Below are 23,455 nucleotides of genomic sequence, written 5' to 3'. Positions count from 1 at the left end.
ACCTCTTTGTTCGAAATTCTCCTTCTTGTTGTACATAGTTCCTTCAAAAACTTGGCGTACCTTGGCACTTGCTTAATTGCGTCAAGGAGAGGTATATTGACTTGCACTTTCCGGAACGTCTCTAGAATGTCCTTTTCAGCTTCTTCTTTCTTTGTTTGCTTGAACCTACTAGGAAAGGGGACATTCAAAGGAAAATCATTAGTAGGAATGGAATTGGACACGGTTGTACCTTTATTTGGCATATTGGATGGCTTAGGAGCCATGGAGACTTGCGGCAAAGGACCCTCTTTCCTTGCCGTGGCCAACCCCTGTTCCTCCTCTTCAATTATCACTTCTTCCACCTTGTTTGGGGCTGATTTGGATGGTGGTGGAGCTGTTCCTACTTGTTTCCCACTTCTTAACATGATTGCCTTGGTAGATTCAAAGCCTCCTTTCGGATTTGCAATGGTTGAGCTAGGCAACTTGCCTTGCTCTTGAAACTGCCCCATGAACTCGGCAATTTGCCCTACTTGTTTCTCCAACTCGTCCACCTTTTTGTCCCTATTTTGCATTCCCTGCGCCATAGAAGTTAGTAAATTAAAAATTTGATCATTATCAATAGACGAACCTGATTTTTGGGCAGGTTGTGCTTGGGGTTGAGTTGGTGCAAATGGCTTTTGATAGAAACCCGGGGGTTGTTGCCTAAATGTTCTTTGTTGTTGGCCTTGTTGGGGTTCTCGCCATTTGAAATTTGGATGATCACGCCAACCGGGATTGTAGGTGTTAGAAAAGGGATCATTCCTTTGTTGGTATTGCTGCCTAAAACCCACGGCATTGAGGGTCTCCCACCCTCCGTTCTCGATTAATTGTGGGCATTTGTCCGTAGGGTGTCCTTGCATGGAACATACGCCACACGCACTTACATTTTGAACTTTTGGCCCTTCCACAACCTGAGAAAGCAAAGTAGTAAGGTTAGCCATTTGATTTTGAAGTTCGGTTATGGCACTTACCTCATTCACTTGGTGTTGCCGTGGGGTGCCTCTTTGTCCAACACTTTCGTATTGTTGAGCGTTCAACGCTCGATTTGCAATCAAGGTCTTTGCTGCCGTGGGGGTCTTGTCCACCAATGCTCCTCCCGCCGAGGCATCAAGCATTTGTCGTTCGATTGGTGGAAGTCCCTCGTAGAAGTATTATAGAAGAAGCTCTTCCTTCATTTGATGCTGTGGACAAGAAGCAACAAGAGATTTAAAACGTTCATAATATGTAGGAAAAGACTCACCTTCTTCTTGTTGAATTCCACTTATCCTTTTTCGTAGGAGAATGACTCGAGAGGTTGGAAAAAACTTCTCTAAGAAAGCCCGTTTCATGCTCTCCCAAGATGTGACCGTTCCGGGAGCTAATTCATATAACCAATCTTTCGCCTTTTCCATAAGTGAAAAGGGGAAGGCCTTCATCTTCAATATACTCCCGTCAACATTGATTGGAGTCATGCTTGAACACACCACCTCGAACTCTTTCAAGTGCTTGTTAGGATCCTCCATGGACAACCCATGGTACTTTGGAACACAGTAGAAAATATCGATAATATCGGCGAAATATCGCCGATATTATCGTTTTTTGGGGACCCCGATATTTTAGTAACTATCCAACTAGTTTTCGGCATAATATCGCGATATTATCGATATTATCGATAATATCGCGATATTTTCGAAACTATCGCGATATTTGGTATGGACTCGTCGGAGAACATGGCCGGAGCAAATAATCCGAAACCCTAAATCCCCAAATGCTAATTTCCAGCCTAATGAACTGAATCTACAATACAGGATTCCGACAAGAACGATTTCATTACAAAAATCAACATGTTTACAAGCCGAGAAGAACGATTTGAGTACAAAAATCAAAGCAAATGAACCGATCCCTAAATCCCCAAATTCGGATTCAAAGCAACTGAACTGAATCCCTAATTCCTAAATCCCTAAAATCTATTTCAGTACAAAAATCAAGCAACATGCAGATAAATCGCAATCTGTACAAAAATAGAACCCTAATTCCTAAATCCCTAAAATCAATTTCAGTACAACAAAGGTGTGCAACATGCAGAAAAATTGAAATCTTTACAAAAATTTAAAGTAATAGAGGGGAAGAAGAGAAGTAGGAGCCTGGAACATCGTCTTCCTCACGAATCCAAGACGGCTGGGACAAGTTCGTGGTCCTCAGTGGTGTCGACGGCTTGGACTACGGAGACAGAGGGAGACAGGGAGACACGGAGACACGGACGGTTAAGGAGTGGTGTCGACGGCTGGGTTTAGGGCGGGTGAGATGGGAGGAGCAGAGGGAGACAGGGAGACACGGAGACACGGAGACACGGAGACACGGACGAGGACTGAGAACTTCTCGGTGATGATGTCTCTGTGTGTGTGTGTGGAAGAAGTGGAGAAGGGGGAAGGGAGGGAGAAGACTGAGAACTTCTCGGTGAGAACGAAGGCTCAGACCGACCTCAGAGAGAGAAGAGAGAAGAGAGAGACTGAGAGGATTCGGGAATAGGGTAGTGGAGTGGGAAATGAAAGATCGAGACTGAGAGGATTCGAGAGAGACTGAGAGGATTCGGGAATAGGGTAGTACGTGTGTGGTGTGCGTGTGTGGTGTGGTGGGGGGGGTCTCGAAGTGTGTGTGTGGTGGAGTGTGAGTTATTCAGTCTTTTTTTACTGTCTGAGTGATGGCATGTTAGAAAAAAAAAGCATCCAATGCTCCAAATTATTGAAAACCAAATCATTCCAAACCTATGTCTACCTCTCTGATACAATAATCCAAAGAACTTTTTGCAATTTCAGAACATGCACAACAAATACTACTGCTTTAATAAAGAAAGCGTGTGACAGTCTTTCATATGCAAAACAGTGTCAATGTCTTTCACATGTAAAACAGTGTCAATGTCTGTTATATACTTACATTCTTTCATCATCAGAGGCATTCACCGAATTTTAACTTACATTCTTCTTCCCATACCATTTTCAAAACCATTCCAGATCCTTTCCAACGCCAAGCAACACAAAGGCTTCCATATTTAAGGTAAGTTTACAAACTTAAATTTATGTTATTGTAATTTATACAAAAACAAATAAATTTGTGTGCACTCGTATGTTAATTTTTTTAAGTAATTACTTGCATGTTAATTATGTTAATTTTTGTAAGTAATTAAGTAATGTTAATATTAATTGTTTTAAGTAATTAAGTAATGTTGTATAATTATTCCCTAGGATAATTTTAATATGTTTAATGTTATTTATTATTTTATTTTCCTTACCATTTTCAAAGTCATTCCAGATCCATTCCAAAGCTTGAACACAAAGGCTTCAATATTTAAGGTAAGTTTACAAACTTAAATTTATATTATTGTAATTTATACAACAACAAATAAATTTGTGTGGACTCGTATGTGAATCTTTTTAAGTAATTAATACTTGCATGTTAATTTTTGTAAGTAATTAAGTAATGTTAATATTAATTGTTTTAAGTAATTAAGTAATGTTGTATAATTATTCCCTAGGATAATTTTAATATGTTTAATATTATTTATTATTTTATTTCCCTTACCATCTTCATTATCAAATTGGATTATTATTCATTAATATTAGGTTTTTTTATTATCAAATTGGATTATTATTCTTTAATATTAGATTTTTTTATTATCAAATTGGATTATTATTCTTTTATATTAGGTTTTTTTATTATCAAATTGGATTATTATTCTTTTATATTAGGATAATTGTTTTATCAAATTGGTGGATTATTCATTAAATTGGATTATTATCAAATTGGATTATTATTCATCACCATGTTTTATATTAGGATAATTTTTTTATCAAATTGGTGGATTATTCATTAAATTGGATTATTATCAAATTGGATTATTATTCATCACCATGTTTTAATTTAGGATAATTTTTTTATCAAATTGGTGGATTATTCATTAAATTGGATTATTATCAAATTGGATTATTATTATCAAATTGGATTATTATTCATCACCATGTTTTAATTTAGGATAATTTTTTTATCAAATTGGTGGATTATTCATTAAATTGGATTATTATCAAATTGGATTATTATTATCAAATTGGATTATGATTCATCACCATGTTTTAATTTAGGATAATTTTTTTATCAAATTGGTGGATTATTCATTAAATTGGATTATTATCAAATTGGATTATTATTATCAAATTGGATTATTATTCATCACCATGTTTTATATTAGGATTTTTTTTATCAAATTGGATTATTATTCATTAAATTGAATTATTATCAAATTGGATTATTATTCATTAATATTAGGTTTTATTATTCCATATTATTTGTATAATTACTTAACTTTTTACAATCATTTTCTTTACTTTGTATTTAATTCTTCTGTAGAATAACTTTATTATTTAGGTTCTCTTATTTTTATCAAAAAATAATTGTCTAATTTTAATGAAAAATAAATATAGGTACGTTTAAGATGTCAAGTAAACGTGATCCAGCTTGGGAACATGGAGACCCAATAGACGGAAACAAACATGGCACAATTTGCAAATATTGTGGTCGGGTAATGAAGAGTGGCGGAGTGACACGACTGAAGTATCATCTTAGTGGATTAGATCCATCAAAAAATGTCCAACGATGCGATAATGTCCCCCCAGAAGTGAAGGCATTCATCAGCACATTATTAAAAAATAAAAAACAGCAGAAGGAAAAGATGACACAAGGAATGGAAAATATTCGAGCTGGGCTACGGGGAGAAGTCTATGGCCAAGCGGTTGACAGTGATGAGGATGACGATGAGGACGAATGTGATGATGACATGGGACCTGAAGAACGACGCAGTTTGAAACAAGCATTACGTGCCTCCAAACAGTCAGCATGGGAAAGAGAACACCTTCATAAAATTCCTAATAGGGGACAAGGTTCCGGGACAAGTGGTGGTGCACAAATGAGACGGGGAGGCAGTCTTAGAGAATCACAACCAACACCACCAATAGCCCCAAGTTTATATAAGTCATCCAACGCACGTCAAAAGAGTGTTTGGAGTTATTTCAATGGAGGTAATGTGAAGGAGGGAATGGGGCGTCTAATTAGCAAGTTCTTTATCTATGAAAATGTCCCTGCTGCGAAGGCTTCATCACATCATTTCAAAAATATGGTAGTGGGATGTCAACAGGCCGGTGTTGGAGTACAACCTCCCACTCCCTATGAGATAAGAAACAAATATTTGGATATGGAGTATAAAGACATTGGCGAGTATGTTAACAAGTTGAGGTCAAAGTGGGAAACTAATGGTTGCACAATCATGTGTGACGGATGGACCGGCCCGACCAGATTATCTATCATCAACTTCATGGTATACTCCAAGGGCAAGACAATTTTTCTGAAGTCTGTTGATGCTTCAGACCATATAAAGAATTACAAGTATATTTACAAATTATTGAGGGATGTAATCATGGAGGTGGGAGAGCATAATGTTGTCCAAGTCGTGACCGACAACGGTTCTGCATTTGTCAAAGCTGGAAAAAAGTTAATGAAGCATCATAATGTGTTTTGGACATCATGTGCAGCACATTGTATTGATCTTATGTTTGAGGCAATGGGGAAGAGAGAGAATGTTGCTACTGTGGTCAAAAGAGCTAGAACGATCACTAATTATATTTACAATCACGGTTGGTTGTTGGCAAAGATGCGTGAATTTTGCAGAGGAGAAATTATTCGTCCAGCTACCACTCGATTCGCCACCAACTATATTGCATTAAACAGCCTACTCAAGAAGAAAGCAGGGTTGAAGCAACTATTCACTAGTGACGATTGGGCCAACCACAATTTCTGCCGCTCAAATACAGGTCGTATGGTGGAAAGTATAGTGCTTGATCATGCTTTTTGGAGTCAAACAGAACATGTGTGTCAAGTGTTTGAACCTCTTTACAAAGTTTTACGGATCGTTGACACAGAAGTGTATCCTACTATGGGGGCTGTATATGAGTTGATACGTGTAGTGAAGGATGAATTGGAAAGAAAACATGGTGCAAGGTGGGTCGTAAAAATAATTGAAGACCGATGGTATAAAACATTATACCATGATTTGCATGCAGCAGGTATAAATTATGTCATAATTTGCAATTCATTTCTTTAGTTGCATAAGTATTATTTATCTTATTAGAGTATGTGTTTCTTTGAACAGCATATTATTTGAATCCCCGATACCAATATAGACCCGGTGTTGGAGATGATGGTAACTGATAGGAGCATATTTATACGACTTAGTATGTTTGTTTTCGTGCATTTATGTTCTTAGTTCTTAGTTATGTTAGTAGTTTAAGCCATTTTTGTGTGTTTGTAGGTTCTTTGGGCCAAGGATGCAAGAAGGTGCATTTTGGAGCACTTTGGAGCATTTTTGGGCTAAGATTGGATGGTGCAAACATGGAGACATGAGGATGGACGTTTTGGGCTTTTATGTGTGCAAGTGTGTGTGTGTAATTGCAAGGATAAACACATGCAAAGAAGCCCACATGCAAACTCAAGGCAAGAGAGGGAGAAAACACATGCAAAGAAGCCCACATGCAAAGTGAAAGGGACATACACGGCAAAGGGGAAGGAAATGGTGTGTTTTGTGGTTGAAATGATGAAGCAAGTGTGTGCAAATGCAAAGGGGATCTAAACATGGACAGCACATGTCATGTGCAAAGGAGAAACAAAGATGACAACACACACATGCAAAGAAGAAAACAGCAAGAAAGGCATGTGCAAAAGAGAAACATGGACAACCAACAAATTCGTCAAAACTGCCTGTGCAGATTAGCTGACTTTGGAAGCATGTTACGAACAGCTCCGAATGAATGAGAGAATGAGCCTTATATGCTTGGAAAGCTACGGATGTCTATTTTCTGGAGCAATTTACAGATTGTTAATATCATTTTTCTAGAAGAAGTTATGGGCATTTTAACACTGAAAGGTTTAGAAACGGGCTAAGCAGATTTGGCTAATAAAAGGCACTTGTTTTGTGTTTTGCTTTGTCATCAACACTCAGCAGCAAATGGGGTTATGATTACACTCATTTTTCTTTGGAGCAAGTGGAAATGCACAGCTAGAAGAGAAGGCACAACACATGCAAAGGAAAGGAGAAACATTGGCTGAAAATGTGGGTGTTTGGTGCTTGAAATGATGAAGCATGTGTGTGTAAATGTAAAGGAAAATAGGGCAGAAAATGTGTGTGTGTTGTGGTTGAAATGATGAAGCATGTGTGTGTAAATGTAAAGAGGAAACATGCCAACACACACCCACACAAGCTGCACATGCAAAGGATATGAAGTGGTCCTCTCTCAAGCCTATAAATACCACCTTCCATATTCATCAATGGAGAACAGATTTTATCCTTGCCTTAGCCACACCTCTCCACCACCATTCTCTCCAAATTCAGCCAAAAATCACCCCTAGCCACACCACCCATCAACCCTAAACATTTCCATACCATTCCCCATCCATTCTACACCATAAAAACCTCTAGTGCCGCTGCTTGCAAAGAAGGAGGAGTGCTTGGAGTTGTGCTAGCCATTCCATTGGAGTTGTTGGAGCATTCTAGGTGTATTCTACTTTGTTTTTCTATGTTTAATATCAATTGTTTTTGTTTAATTGCAAGTATGAGGAACTAAAACCTTACTTAGCTAGGGGGAAGTTCGAAGCCATGAACATGCTTGAGATATGAATTGATTTCTTCCAATTGTGATTTAATAAGTTGTGAATGCAATTCAATTAACTACTTTCTTCAAAACTAATTCTTGTATGTTGATTAAGGATGCATATTTAGTTTTCATGCATGAATTTGATGCTAGGATATAAATGAGTTTCACCTAATCGTTACAAGTTTATATTCATTGGTAGTGAAGGTTGCTAGTCACAATCGCGTTAATTGAATTCTTGGTAAACGTATCATGCATTCATAGTTACGAATGCCTCGTTAACACTTATGATTTTCATAGAACGTAATGATCTTTGATTGTATCTCTATTATGCATTCATGTAGAGGACTTTTGGAGAATAATTTGGATTGTCGTATGCATTCATCCAATTCAATAAATCAAGGAAAATCTGAGGATTAATTTGTGCATCACGGTTAATCTGGGGTGTTGAGTTTCATAATCTATTGAAAAGCAATTGGAAATCAATTCATGTACAAGTGTGTCATGTGTGAAGAATGAATCTCTAGCTAATCCATCAACCATATATTTAGTTTTACTTTTTATCTCAATCACAACCAAAACCAATACCCCCCATTTATTTTCTTGTATCAAAGTGTGCTTAAGTTTGTTTTGAACTCTTTGAGTCTAGTTTAGTGTTTTAAAGCCTACTTTTGTGTTTTTAAGTTTCTTCTTATATTTTTGAGTCAAGTGAGAGGTTATTAGCAAGCCCTCCTAATCCCCGGTCCAGAACGATCCCTACTTATACATATACTACAATTGTCAACAAGAGGGTTTAATTTGTGTGTTAAGTAATTTCTCGCATCAAATTTTGGCGCCGTTGCCGGGGATTAGCAACTTTGCTAATCCCTTTATTTTTGTTTTTGTTTATGTTTATATTGGTGTTTGTGTATTTTACTTTTGATATTTGATTTATTTTTTTTTCTTTGATTTTAGGTACAAATGGAGCGAGACATGGCACTTGCGACCATTCAAGCTCAATTGGCACAGCTCACTGCTCAATTGACTCATAATGCCGAACGGACCACAATGCCAAGTGTCCCTACACTTGATGTGCCCTATGGGCAAGGATATCAAATTCCTCAATTTTCTGTCAATGAAGATGTTTGGGGATATCAAGGCTATAACCAATCAAGGGGCAACATGTTTTCCAACGCTTACAATTCAGATTGGAGAGGTAATTCAGATTATAGGTGGGATGAACCTCAACAATTTCAACAAGGTGGATATTGGCAGCAAGACGAGTTTTATTCAAGACCTATGCAGCCACCACAGCATCCCCTACAACATTTCCAATCAAATCAAAGTATGCCCGTGAATTATAATGAAATTCTTGAAGGACTAATTTCTTTGGCGCAGGGTTTTCAAAAAGAAGAACAATTTTCGCCATCGGAAGAGTTCTATCAGTGGCCATATGAACCGTCACAGCCACCACAACAATCAACCCAATTCAATTCAGGTACGTCCTTGGATAATGATACACTTAATAATTACTCACCTCTTTGAATCAGGGAGTAGAAAATCAAAACCAGGAGATGCAAGACCGAGTCAAAAGAGTGGACGAATTGGATATGCAAGTTGGGCAAATTGTGGAATTCATGGCACAGATTCGAGATCAAAGTGAACTTTCCAACTCAAACATTGCAAATTCAAAGGCAGAAAGTGAAATCGATGAAGCCATCACTTTGGAAGGTGACATGAAGGATGAAGCTGTCCCAGAACCATCCAAACACAGCCCGAACATGGATGAATTGCTGCTGCAAGCAGAAGAGGAGGAGGACGACCTGGGCAGTTTAGAAGAATTCTTGCTGCAAGCTCCTCAAATCCCTATGTCATCCAACTCAGGTGAGGAAGTTCTAAATTCACTTCATTCTAACATTATTCCACCGAATGTCCTTTGTCCTTGCAGGTTTTTGATTCCAAATATCAAAGAGAGTGAAAAAGACATTGTGGAAGCTCTTCCAAAGGTGCAAAGTGATATCCCAATTCTTGGTGCACCAAAACAAGTTCCCGATGGTATTGAAACGTTCAAAGAACCTTGCACACCAAGAAAAGGGATTCAAGAAAATGAAGTGGTTGAAGCATATCAAGAATACATCCAAGAGGCTGTGCATGAGACAATCAAGCCCAAAGCAGTTGAGTTTGATGACACGGGACAAGCCACAACCATCATAGTAAACCTGGCCAAGTTCAAAGTCCCGGAAATGTTCAACAATGTGGTGTTTGTCATTGAGTTTGTGTCAGAAAAAGAAAGTAAGCCATCTTCTCCAATTCTAATTTTAATTTATACTAACATGTTTCTGATTTTGATGATTCAGGCACCCACTCTTGAATTTAAACCATTGCCGAATCATTTCAAGTATCACCTCCCATTAAAAGATAAAGTCCATGCTTTGGAGCCGATGAGAGTTTAAAGGAAAGATTCGTCCGGCTAAGGACGTTAAATCAAGCGCTTCTTGGGAGGCAACCCAAGCATTCAACGAAGGGAGACTTTGGAATCGCTAACCAAATCAGATTTGAATTCTTACACCCTTATCTTTACTGCTTTCATTTTGTTTTGTTTAAGTTAGTTGTGTTATTTGGTTGATTTCTGTGAGTTTGTGTTATTTAGTTTAAGTGTTGGGGAAGGTTAACCAAAGTCTTTTTGACATTGATTTACATATTTTACATTGATTTAAAAAAAAAAAAACAAAAAAAAACAAAAAAAAAAAAAAAAAAAAAAATAATAATAATAATAATAAAAAAAATAGAAATAAACATTTTTTTACAATGATGTGTAAACTAATAGCATTCATTGGTCAGGTGGTGCTTCAGTAGTTGGCGGAGCTTCAGCAGTCGGCGGGGCCACAGAAGGAGGAGGCGGCAGAGGTTGATCAGTTGGAGCTTCACTACGCGGTGCCGCTCCAGAAGACGAAGGCAGATGTTGTTGGAACAAACCCACAAACCTCCGATGATCAAGTAAAATTTGACCATCGGTGTCCTGCATCTGGTCAATCTTCCTCTTCATGGTTGTGGCATAGTTGTGTGCAAGCTTGTGCAATTGTTTATTTTCATGCTTGAGTCCTCTAATCTCCTCTTTGAGACTCTGTATTTCAGCCACCAACGATTCAACGTGACGGGTTCGAGCATATAGGCGTTGGGCCATGTTGGATACAGAACCCGCACACTGCACGCTAAGAGCCAGAGACTCCTTAACCGCCAATTCATCAGACCGTCTAGCAAGCAGTCTGTTATCTCTGGGGGTGACAAGGTTCCGGGCCACCACCGCAGCGGTCATGTCATTTTTCATCACCGAATCCCCCACGGTAAGAGGACCAGTAGGAGATATGAAGGATGGGCGCCATATGTTGTCTGGTGAAGGCGGAGCTGCCTCTTCACCAATGTTCAAGTCAAAACGACGATCAGAAGGGCCAGACATTTTTCAGAGGTGGTGAAGAAAGAAGAGAGTCGGAATGATCAAGATTAAACAAGTGCAAGAAAGGAGTGTTTACAAGAGGGAGCTCAAGTGTGTTGTGGAACAAAATTAACACCTCTATAAAAAGAAGAAATCAAAGAGGCGCTCCTCAAAAATTGTTGAAGCGTCCTCTCGCAAATCGAAGAGTCGGGGCTCCTTTCTCAAACGCCTGATTCTTTTCTCAAAAGAGGAGTTTCCTTTCTCAAAAGCCGAATTCTTTTCTCAAAAGAGGCGTTGCAATTCTCAAAAGCTGAGCTTGCTCAGAAACCACGAGCCGAACCCCGGATTTCGCAAGATCAATTTGTCCAGACGTGTTGTCACTCGTCACATGCAACTGGCAGCTTTGCGGAAATTACGGGCAGCTTTGTCAGAAAGCACGTAATTTGTACTATTCATCCATCCACCGGCTGCCGACAATGAGTGAGAGAATAGTTCCGGTTGTGAAGAAAAGTCCCATAAGTATCTACCTTCGTCTTCCACAGCAAAGGCACACCCTCTCAACACTTCTTCATCTCCGAGAATGCATTCCCAAAGAATCCTCCTAAGTTACTCAGTGTTCCTCATTCCTTGGGATACTCCTGCGAACAACCCATTCAAAGCAAAAGTATTTCATATCATAAAGGTTGAAAGCAAGAGTATCTCATATCATGCTTTCTCCCTGTCCTTCTCCTTGTCTTTGTTTTACGACAAGGAGAAAGAGAGCAATCAGCCAACACTTGGTATCAATCTTCCAATCTGGAGCCAACTGCCTGGAACCCCTTCCTGATTGCTTACCTAGCCTTGCTCTCGAGTACTCATCTTCTTCATCTTATGCTTCCGTTTTGTCTACCACATCTACTTGGGGGACAAGTAAGGGAGGTGAAAATGATACCTCGAAGCATGTGGAGACAATTCAGCTAGGGACAAGGAGAAAGAAAGCAAGAGGTGGGCACTTGGAAAGATTGAAGAAAGAAACAGACCAACACCTCTACCTTGTGCCTGCCCGCTGTGCAGAGGAAACAAGCAGAGAAGAATGCAGACTGTGCAATTCTCGCTCAGAATTCCAAATCAGTTCGAGATCAAAGCTGTGGAAAGTCAACAAGCACGACCAATGATCACTTATTAGTTCTATTCATTGTCTTTTATTGTGATTTTCAATTTTTCGTTTGCATTTTTTTTACAATTTTCTTGCGTTACTTAACTGAATTATTTCTTTTCTTTGCAGGAACTTTTGGTTCTTTCCACCCTTGAAGTTGATTGCAGAATTTTAGCTTGGGGTCATCGCTTGATTTTACTGCAAACTAGGGAAGTTTTCAGTCCAATTGCTTTATTTTGTTTCTTATTATTTATTTATTTTATTTTTATTTGCATTATAGTGTTTTCTGACATTGGGGTATAGATTTCATGGGTCCTTTCCCTCCATCTTTTGGTTTCACTTATATCTTGCTAGCTGTTGATTATGTTTCCAAATGGGTGGAAGCCAAAGCCACCCGGACTAACGATTCAAAGGTTGTTGCAGATTTTGTGAAAACTAATATCTTTGCTAGGTTTGGCATGCCTAGAGTTCTCATTAGTGATGGAGGCAACCCATGGAAATAAAGAAGACCTAGGAATTTCCGACTCCAAAACCAGGTGTTTGCGTTCTTTAACCCTCCTCTCTGTTGCTTTTACTTTGCCATGTTTATCATGTTTCCTCGTTGTTTGTTTGTTTGCTTTTGTGTGAGTTTATGTTTGAAACATTGAGGACAATGTTATATTTAAGTGTGGGGGGGTAAACAAGTTGCTGTTGCATGATTTTCGTGGGATTTTATTCACCTATCACTTACAATGTTGTTTCTTGCTGTTTTAAGTGTTTTTAGTGTGTTTTTAAGCATGTTAGTATGTTTTGACATAAAAATCCGAAAATTTGACAAAAATTTGAAAAAATTGTTTTGAAAAAGCCAAAAAGAGTTGTTTTTGTGTGTTTGTTTGTGTCTTAGGGTACCTTCCAACACAAATAATGAGGATTTGGTTTTTAATTGCATGACTGTTAAAGAAAGTTATAAACATGGATGGAAGTTTGATATGCTCTTGATTTATGCTTGGTTATAGTTATAGTTTACGAATTCACATGTAATCACAAAGAAAAAAATCAGTTTTTGTAACATGCTTGAAGGAAGGAACTCAAACTAACACTACAACCTTGAGAGACTTGAGCCTAATACGTTCTTTGGAGAGTTATTAATCTGTGCATTTTTGTTTTCTAAAGTCGTTGCATGATCTCATCATTCTTTGCTTGGTTGCTACTTAGAAGGCGTTTCATCATTTAGTTCCAAATACTAGAACTTATGCCCGTTCCATTCAAAGCATGACATTGATTTGCATAACACATATTCAAGATGAAGTTGTGTAGTGAACTAGAGCCAAAAAGCTTATCCCGTGCATATTTGTTTAAGTTTAACCCCGTTGAGCCTTGTTTAGCCTGTTTTCTTTGTTAAACCACGTTTCCCTTACCTAGCCTAGATTAGGACTATCTATACCCTTGTTTTTAAAGCATAATGAAGCATGACTTAAAATGAATTCCTTTTGATTGTCCTTATGCAGAAAACAAGTGTGGGGGAATGAGATTTTTGTGTTTTGTGTGCCAAAAGAAAGTAATAAGGCACGGGTTAAAAAAAAAAAAAAAAAAAAAAGAGTTTGAAATAAGTGAGGAAAGGCTCACAAGTGTTGTTTGTTGTAGAAAGGGTCCAAAAAGTTGAAATCGGCCCTAAAAAGTTGAATGAATAACCCCATTGTGTTTAAAGTTAGTTGCTGCATTCAAAGGGAATTCTAAGCATCAATTTCATTACTTTGCTTATTATGCTTTAAAAACGTTTGTTTCCTTACCTTTCATTGTTAGCCAATCAACCCTAACCCCGTTACAACCCTTAACTTCAATCTTGAGTGTTATGTGTTTCAATATGTGGAGTTTGGGATTGGTACGAGCATATGGTGTCCCTGGTTCTCGCATCTAAGTAGTAGCATTCCAGTCATGAGATCATATCTATACATGCTTAATAACTCCAGAAATTACTTTCTTTGCTATAAACATATGTGAGTGTTCGTTTTCATGTTTACATCAATCTTCTCACATACACCTAGTGTAGGGTGAGTAGTCAGAAAATCAGAGTGAAAATAAGAGTGTATCTTGTAAGGAATTGAGCAAATTCTCCAAGGCATGTTACTACATTCAAAACATCGTTTTAATTGGTTATATGTGAACTAGTATGTGGTGACTATGATTAAGTATGTGCTCAAGGGTAGGGAAGGCCAAAATATGTGGTTATGATGATCTTTTGCATGTCATGTTGCATTGAAAATCCCTAAGGTAAATGTTGGAAGGTTTAGGTTTTGTTTTGTTCTTATGTTTTGTTTCTTTGTTTTGCTCGAGGACTCACAAAAGCTAAGTGTGGGGGAATTTGATAGGAGCATATTTATACGACTTAGTATGTTTGTTTTCGTGCATTTATGTTCTTAGTTCTTAGTTATGTTAGTAGTTTAAGCCATTTTTGTGTGTTTGTAGGTTCTTTGGGCCAAGGATGCAAGAAGGTGCATTTTGGAGCACTTTGGAGCATTTTTGGGCTAAGATTGGATGGTGCAAACATGGAGACATGAGGATGGACGTTTTGGGCTTTTATGTGTGCAAGTGTGTGTGTGTAATTGCAAGGATAAACACATGCAAAGAAGCCCACATGCAAACTCAAGGCAAGAGAGGGAGAAAACACATGCAAAGAAGCCCACATGCAAAGTGAAAGGGACATACACGGCAAAGGGGAAGGAAATGGTGTGTTTTGTGGTTGAAATGATGAAGCAAGTGTGTGCAAATGCAAAGGGGATCTAAACATGGACAGCACATGTCATGTGCAAAGGAGAAACAAAGATGACAACACACACATGCAAAGAAGAAAACAGCAAGAAAGGCATGTGCAAAAGAGAAACATGGACAACCAACAAATTCGTCAAAACTGCCTGTGCAGATTAGCTGACTTTGGAAGCATGTTACGAACAGCTCCGAATGAATGAGAGAATGAGCCTTATATGCTTGGAAAGCTACGGATGTCTATTTTCTGGAGCAATTTACAGATTGTTAATATCATTTTTCTAGAAGAAGTTATGGGCATTTTAACACTGAAAGGTTTAGAAACGGGCTAAGCAGATTTGGCTAATAAAAGGCACTTGTTTTGTGTTTTGCTTTGTCATCAACACTCAGCAGCAAATGGGGTTATGATTACACTCATTTTTCTTTGGAGCAAGTGGAAATGCACAGCTAGAAGAGAAGGCACAACACATGCAAAGGAAAGGAGAAACATTGGCTGAAAATGTGGGTGTTTGGTGCTTGAAATGATGAAGCATGTGTGTGTAAATGTAAAGGAAAATAGGGCAGAAAATGTGTGTGTGTTGTGGTTGAAATGATGAAGCATGTGTGTGTAAATGTAAAGAGGAAACATGCCAACACACACCCACACAAGCTGCACATGCAAAGGATATGAAGTGGTCCTCTCTCAAGCCTATAAATACCACCTTCCATATTCATCAATGGAGAACAGATTTTATCCTTGCCTTAGCCACACCTCTCCACCACCATTCTCTCCAAATTCAGCCAAAAATCACCCCTAGCCACACCACCCATCAACCCTAAACATTTCCATACCATTCCCCATCCATTCTACACCATAAAAACCACCCAAAACCGTCCAAAACCTCTAGTGCCGCTGCTTGCAAAGAAGGAGGAGTGCTTGGAGTTGTGCTAGCCATTCCATTGGAGTTGTTGGAGCATTCTAGGTGTATTCTACTTTGTTTTTCTATGTTTAATATCAATTGTTTTTGTTTAATTGCAAGTATGAGGAACTAAAACCTTACTTAGCTAGGGGGAAGTTCGAAGCCATGAACATGCTTGAGATATGAATTGATTTCTTCCAATTGTGATTTAATAAGTTGTGAATGCAATTCAATTAACTACTTTCTTCAAAACTAATTCTTGTATGTTGATTAAGGATGCATATTTAGTTTTCATGCATGAATTTGATGCTAGGATATAAATGAGTTTCACCTAATCGTTACAAGTTTATATTCATTGGTAGTGAAGGTTGCTAGTCACAATCGCGTTAATTGAATTCTTGGTAAACGTATCATGCATTCATAGTTACGAATGCCTCGTTAACACTTATGATTTTCATAGAACGTAATGATCTTTGATTGTATCTCTATTATGCATTCATGTAGAGGACTTTTGGAGAATAATTTGGATTGTCGTATGCATTCATCCAATTCAATAAATCAAGGAAAATCTGAGGATTAATTTGTGCATCACGGTTAATCTGGGGTGTTGAGTTTCATAATCTATTGAAAAGCAATTGGAAATCAATTCATGTACAAGTGTGTCATGTGTGAAGAATGAATCTCTAGCTAATCCATCAACCATATATTTAGTTTTACTTTTTATCTCAATCACAACCAAAACCAATACCCCCCATTTATTTTCTTGTATCAAAGTGTGCTTAAGTTTGTTTTGAACTCTTTGAGTCTAGTTTAGTGTTTTAAAGCCTACTTTTGTGTTTTTAAGTTTCTTCTTATATTTTTGAGTCAAGTGAGAGGTTATTAGCAAGCCCTCCTAATCCCCGGTCCAGAACGATCCCTACTTATACATATACTACAATTGTCAACAAGAGGGTTTAATTTGTGTGTTAAGTAATTTCTCGCATCAGTAACCTTATACGTGCTGTACATAATGTATACAATAAATTAGACCCTGCATCACCAGCAATTGGCCAATTTGGAAATGAGGTACACAATTACTTAAATTATAATAATTACTTTGTTGGATTAAACTAACACAATTTATTGTATTCAGCTAACATGGTTTAAAGATGCAAGAAGAACATTTGGAGAACCAACATCAGTTGCTGCTCGAACAAATATGTCTCCTAGTGAGTATAAACATATTTCACTATAAGTTTATAATAGAATTTGTTGGAGTTATTAGGCTTATCAACATTATTTTTCATTGTAGCTGAATGGTGGATCATGTATGGGACCGATGCACCAACTGTGAGAAAGTTAGCAATAAAAGTATTATCACAAACGGCTTCCTCATCTGCTTGTGAAAGAAATTGGAGCACATTTGCACTCATCCACACAAAGCAAAGAAATAAGTTGGCTCATAGTAGCTTGGAAAAATTAGTTTATTGCTACTACAACATGAAGCTTCAAATTCGAGATAAGGAAGCAGAAATCGATCATGTCGACCGTGGTGACCCACTAGATGTGTTTGATATTGTTGGTGAAGATGATGATACGGAGGGTAACCAACTTTTTCAATGGATTAGACCTCTTCATTTAGATGATGATGAAGGCAACCCAGCTCCCAGAGTTGCTGAAGAAGCACGTAATGAAGGGATAAATGTAGAAAGAGTATTAGAGGAGGAGGTGGGATCTAGCAGCGCTGACTCTTTCGAAGAACTTTTGCAGCCAAGACCAAGCAACACTGGAATTCCACCTTTTTCCAATCCTACACAACCACAACATCGTGCTGCTACTAATGATAGCTCTAGTACAAGATCAGGAGACTCACCTACCACCGGAGGTGGGAATGATGAAGGACATAGTGGAGCTGGAGGTAGTGGAGCTGGAGGTAGTGGTGGTGGATATGGAAACTATTATGGACCACCACCTCCCGGATATATGAGCCCCTTCACTGGTGAGGCAAACTTCACGCATGCAACCCAGGATGATGACCATGGCAGTAGGCGGGCAGGACCAGGAATTGGTGCCATAGGGAAGGACTATACTCGTAGAGAAAGAGGCAAAAAGATTTTGTCAAGTCAAGAAGATGACTCGTTATCTAGAACTTCAGACTCTGTTGGATTGGGAAGTAGTAACTATGGTTATCCTCATAACCAACCATTTCCCTACCCTTCATATCCCATTCCTGTTGGGATGGAATCGAGCGACTCATGGAATCAATCCCAGCCTCAATCTTCAAATGATTTTTCTTATGGACAACCTCAACCAATCTCGGATCCATATGGGTGGCATATTAACAATTACATGCAAAACTATTTTGGGGATTTATCATTTGATAACTACTCTTCACAATACACTCATTCTACACATAGAGATGATGAAGATAGTGACAAATTTGAACCTCATAGGAACTCTATGTGGTTCTAAAGTGTAAAATATTGTACTAATTCATTATATATAAATGATTATGGTGTGTTTAGACTTCTTTCATTAATTACTACATATTTTCTACACTCATAATGTTTGTCAGATCGCTATATAATCAACTTGATAATGTTAAATCCATCATGCAATGCATTTCCTTCCAATTTTTTGTGATAAACTAATAGATAATTGACTAAATAAACATCCTACAAAGTTTCAATAAAAATTTCCAAGTTTTTCTTACAATTTCCGTGGTTTCCATGTAATTTTTATCGATATCGATATTTTACCGATATTTCCATCGATATTTCCGTGTTTTCGGACTACCGATATTTCCGATATCACCGATATTTTCTTCCTTGCTTTGGAATATGGTGTAACAAACTTGACTTTAGCTCGAATTCCTCGGTCTTTCCTTGAGCAGCCGCGGGATATTGAATACATAGAGGTGCGGCATTGTCCAACCCCGAAGCCGAAAGCTCCTTGATCGTACGATTGTCTTGTGCCATGATTTCCTCCACTTCACCCACTCTTGACGTGGGTTGCTCTTCCTCAGACTCAAACTCGGCTTCTGAATTTGAACTTGATTCACTAGGCTCTGGATTCTTTCTCTTTCGTCTCAATTCACGCTCAAAGTCGTCGTCAAAGTCCAAGATGTGTTCACGAATCGGATGAGAACTCCGAGTCATAAACTAGTACCTAAGAACAAGAAAACAAAACAATGGTCAGAATCTGTAACAAATTAAACAAACTGAAATAAAACAATCCAAGGGATTAGCAAAGTTGCTAATCCCCGGCAACGGCGCCAAAATTTGATATGATATTAACTAGCACTTAAATTAAACCCTCTTTTTATCAATTGTAGCAAAGTATGTAAGTAGGGATCGTTCTAGACCGGGGATTAGGAGGGATTGCTAAATCACTTGAAAACTGACTCAAATACGTAAAAACAAGTTTAAAACACTAAACTAGACTCAAAGAAAGCAAAACTAAACTCTAAAACACTAAAACAAACCTAAAGACTCAAAACAGCCCAGAAACACTCAAAACTGCCTTAAAACCACAATCTGGGCAGTTTTGAACAATAAACACAACTTGGACGAAAATTGGTTTTAACTTGACTTAAGACACTTGAAAACACAAACTAAAGTGATTTCTAACTACTATGACTCAACAAAATAAAGGGGGATTGATTTTGGACGAATTTAAAAACAAAACAAAACTTTGTAAACTAGAGCAGATTTTAAAACGAATTTGGTAAAAGAGAATGGATGGAAGGCTAGCTAAGGGGTTCTTCTCCACACATGTTATACATGCATACAAAACGATTTCTAATTGCAATTCAATAAACCATGAATACTCAACACTCCAAGTTAATTAGGTCCGCTTAAATTAACTTTCAGATTTCCCTTATATCAATGAATTGGACGGAAAAAGCGCATCGCAACCAAATTATTCCTCAAAAGTTCCCTACATGAAAGCGCATAATAGAGATACAATTAAAGATCATTACGTTAAATGGAAATCATAAGTATTGACGAGGCACTCGTAACTATGAAAGCGCATGAAACTTATGCCAGGAATTCACTTAACGCAATTGTGATCAACAACTTTTACTACTTATGAATATAAGTTCATAACTATTAGGTGAAATTCCCTTACATTCTAGCATCAAACTTATGCATGAAAATTAAGCGTGCACTCTCAACCAACATACACAAATCAGTTTTAATTCATATAGATAAGTAAATTGAATCCACAACTTATGAAACGCAATTAGAAGTAATCAAATCATATAGCAAGCATAATCATGGTTTCGAATCCCCCCCTAGCCAAGGGGGGTTTAGTTCCTCATACTCGCAAAGCAAAGATACATAAATTTAGACATTAAAAACCAAGGAAAGAAAACACCTAGACGATCCAATTTGGACAGCAGGTGCATCCACGAGTCTCCCTTCCTCCTTGCTGCGGCACTTGGACTTTAGACAGGTTCTTTGGGGTTATGGATGGCGTAGAATGGATGGGGGATGTGTGATGGTGTTTAGGGTTGATGGGTGGTGCGGCTAGGGATGATTTAGGGCAGAAAATATGGAATATGGTGGTGGAAGGGTGCGGCAGAGAGCAAGGAATGATTTCTGGCGTGAATTGATGTGTATGAGAGGTGGTGATCTGATCTAGGGGTTTATATGAGTATATATAGGCACTTAAAACCCTAGGTGAATCAGATATGGACTTGTATAATTAAAACCCATCAGGAAAAGGCTTAAAACAATCAGATTTTGAATGGGAAAAGGCCTCCTAGGTGCGGCAGGTAAGGGATAGGGTGGATAAGGCTTCTAGAAAGCCTTGCAAGGCAAGGAAAACAGGTTCTAGAAAGGGGATAGGTGCGGCACCTTATGTGTGCAGGGATAGGGCTTCTAGAAATCTAATTTTAAGCATTCTAATCTAGTTAGGAACCCCACTTTGCAGCTACAATATCAATGAATTCAGATTTGGATAAAATAGGATAGGATAAGGTTTGTTTGGATAAGATAAGCTAAGATAAAGTTATGGATGATGTTTTGGATAAGATTTCTTCACTTGAGCTGATTTTTTGACTTTAATTCTCCTTCGTCAAGTAGGAAACCTTGCTTGAGTAGGAATCCTCATCCTTCTAGGAATCCATCTTTGACTATGAATCCATCCTTAGGTAGGACTCCTCCGTTGATTAGGAATCCTTCTTCAATTAGGAATCCTTCGTTGATTAGGAATCCTCAAATCTTTAAATCTTCATTCTCGTCCATTCCCTTGGCTCCAAGTATGTGACTTCCATTCCAAGCTCCATTTTGCTCCAAAAGGCTCCAAATTGCATCATTTTATGTAATATGCCCTTAAAACCCGAAAACACATGAAACTAGCTTAAAAGACTTCTTTAAACTAAGAAAACATAACAAACATGCATAAGAACTAGCTAACTAAGGCGCATAAATATGCTCCTATCAATCTTAACTGTCATACATTCATGGTATTTTTAGGATTATCCTTGGATAATTATTCACTATGATGTCAGAGGTTCTCCCTATTATCTTTATGGCCTCTGAAAAATCATTTTTCCAATCATCCAAATCTAGTGGTGTTCTTGAATTTAATGTTTCTTTGGTCCTCATTGAGTGGTAGTGACTTTACTTACTCTATAATCTAGACCATGTGCCAATTCTCTTCTTTTTGTCCTCTCCCCAAAATCAAAACCAGAAATAAAAATAAATGGGAGAGTGTACTGTGAAAGGGGTTATCTTCAAAAGAAAGTATATATTTTCAAATGGGAAAATCCCTTCTTTTAGCCTTCCATGCAATGTCATGAGTAGTGTCTCAAAATTTATTTGTTATATACCGGTTATTCCACCTGGTACCAATTACAGAAGACAAGATAGAGGAAATATGAGAAATTTTGATGCTAGTAAAACTCCTCCTAGATGGCCGGCTAACTTAGAAGAAAAGAGAGAGAAATGTTTCCCTCTTTTCTCTCAAAGAAACCATAATGGGGAAAGAGCTATAAATCTCTTTTTATACTCACTCACAATTGAGTGGCAAACTTTAAATTTCTTCCTTTCCTCTTGTACCAGCTACCCTAGTGTGGATGGGTTTGTTACTCATTTGTTTCAATTGTCATATAACTTAAGCTTAATAAGCCCGTTGAGCCTTGAAACCCGAAACTAATTTAAGACTCAATCCGAACCTTTTGTATATACTCAATTAAACTATTTAATTGCTAATTCCATCTCAGTTATATTTCTTCAATATTATCCTTACACGTTGTATGATCCATAAGGTTCCAATTAGTGATGCAGTGGGTGATTGTAACTCTTACTAATCGATTGTGAATTAATACTAACTTTTAGTTCTCCCTTTGATGAAGATTAGTGATTGCAAATCTTTAGGGATTCCACAAACCATGAGTGACACTTAGCAGTATGTCATGGCTACCCAAGCTAAGTAGAAATAGGTGGAGAACCTTTTCAATTACAACTACAACACAATACAGTCCTTCTCTAATTCAATACTCTTAACCATATTCCTTGGTTGATAGTTTATTTCATGTTTACTATCCAATGTGATACTTCTCTATATGATTCTAGTGAATATGATTTATAAGATTCTTCCTCAGTCATATTCATATGTTTTGGTCAAAGACTTTCAAACCATATCTTAGAGTATTCTAAAGGAAACATTGTGTCCTAGCTAAGAACATACAAGAACATTTGAACACATAAGCATACATAAAACACTTTAAGGTAGGCATGCATTTAAAAACAATTCTAAAACCCATGACTTCAAAGCCTAGTGAATGGTGAACAATATGACTCTTTGAAGAGAAAGTTTGGGTTTCATTACCCTTGAAGCTCATCCTTGTTTACACAAGGTATTCACCCAAGTGGAGGGCCTTCAAGTCACCTCCTTTGCTCCTTGGATCTTTCCTTGTGATTTATGATCTTCTCTCCTTGGACGGTTGTTTCTTTGCTTCTCCTTTGCTCCTTGAGGATGTGAGGAAAGGAACCCCTGACACACCCCGACCATGAGCGAACCATGCTAGCCGTCATGTGAGAGTGACGTAACCATGTGCAGTGCGGAAGAAAAAGAGATATAAGGAATTTCAAATAAACAAAAACCAAATCAACTAGAGTACTAGATAAAATAAGGTGCCAGTGCGAGATTAAGTGTGAAATACATAACCAGAGCATAAATAGCCTAAGTGCAGTCAAGCAGGACAAGTGCTAATTATACAACACCTAAGGGTGATCCTACATTTATGATGTTCTGTCAGAACCGCTGTTGAAATCCCCATGAGCCACCAAAGCACTTCTACCTAAAACCTGGAGGGGCGCAAAACAAAAAGTGTGAGTGGGCAAAAACAAAGCTTTTCAAAATCATTTCATTTCTCAAAAGTTCTAAACCCTTACTGTAAAACCTGTATAATTTCCCAGAAAATAATAATAATAATAATAATAAGTTGTATTAGAAATCATACTCAAGATGAAAATCCATAGAAGTATACCATGCCAAAGTATCTCAATGCAATGCCATAAGTAATCCAGGCAAAATATATCAAAGTCAAATATCGCATCAGCCAAATCCCTCTAACTCAATCTGCACG

The 23,455-nt window shown here is 37.8% G+C and overlaps 1 protein-coding gene across 1 annotated transcript; it reads left to right on the top strand.

Moving 5' to 3' along the window:
* Positions 1-12,401: 12,401 nt before the first annotated feature.
* LOC126604861 (uncharacterized) lies at positions 12,402-18,394 on the top strand. Its single transcript, XM_050272173.1, has 3 exons — positions 12,402-16,941; positions 17,009-17,084; positions 17,168-18,394. The coding sequence occupies exons 2-3, from the start codon at positions 17,075-17,077 to the stop codon at positions 18,325-18,327; spliced, it is 1,170 nt and encodes a 389-aa protein (XP_050128130.1). The 5' UTR covers positions 12,402-16,941; positions 17,009-17,074; the 3' UTR covers positions 18,328-18,394.
* The last annotated feature ends 5,061 nt before the right edge of the window (positions 18,395-23,455 follow it).

The sequence above is a fragment of the Malus sylvestris genome, chromosome 15 (assembly GCF_916048215.2).
Source record: "Malus sylvestris chromosome 15, drMalSylv7.2, whole genome shotgun sequence".
In the NCBI taxonomy this organism is placed as follows: domain Eukaryota; kingdom Viridiplantae; phylum Streptophyta; class Magnoliopsida; order Rosales; family Rosaceae; genus Malus; species Malus sylvestris.
This window is presented reverse-complemented; position numbering and strand designations above follow the sequence as displayed.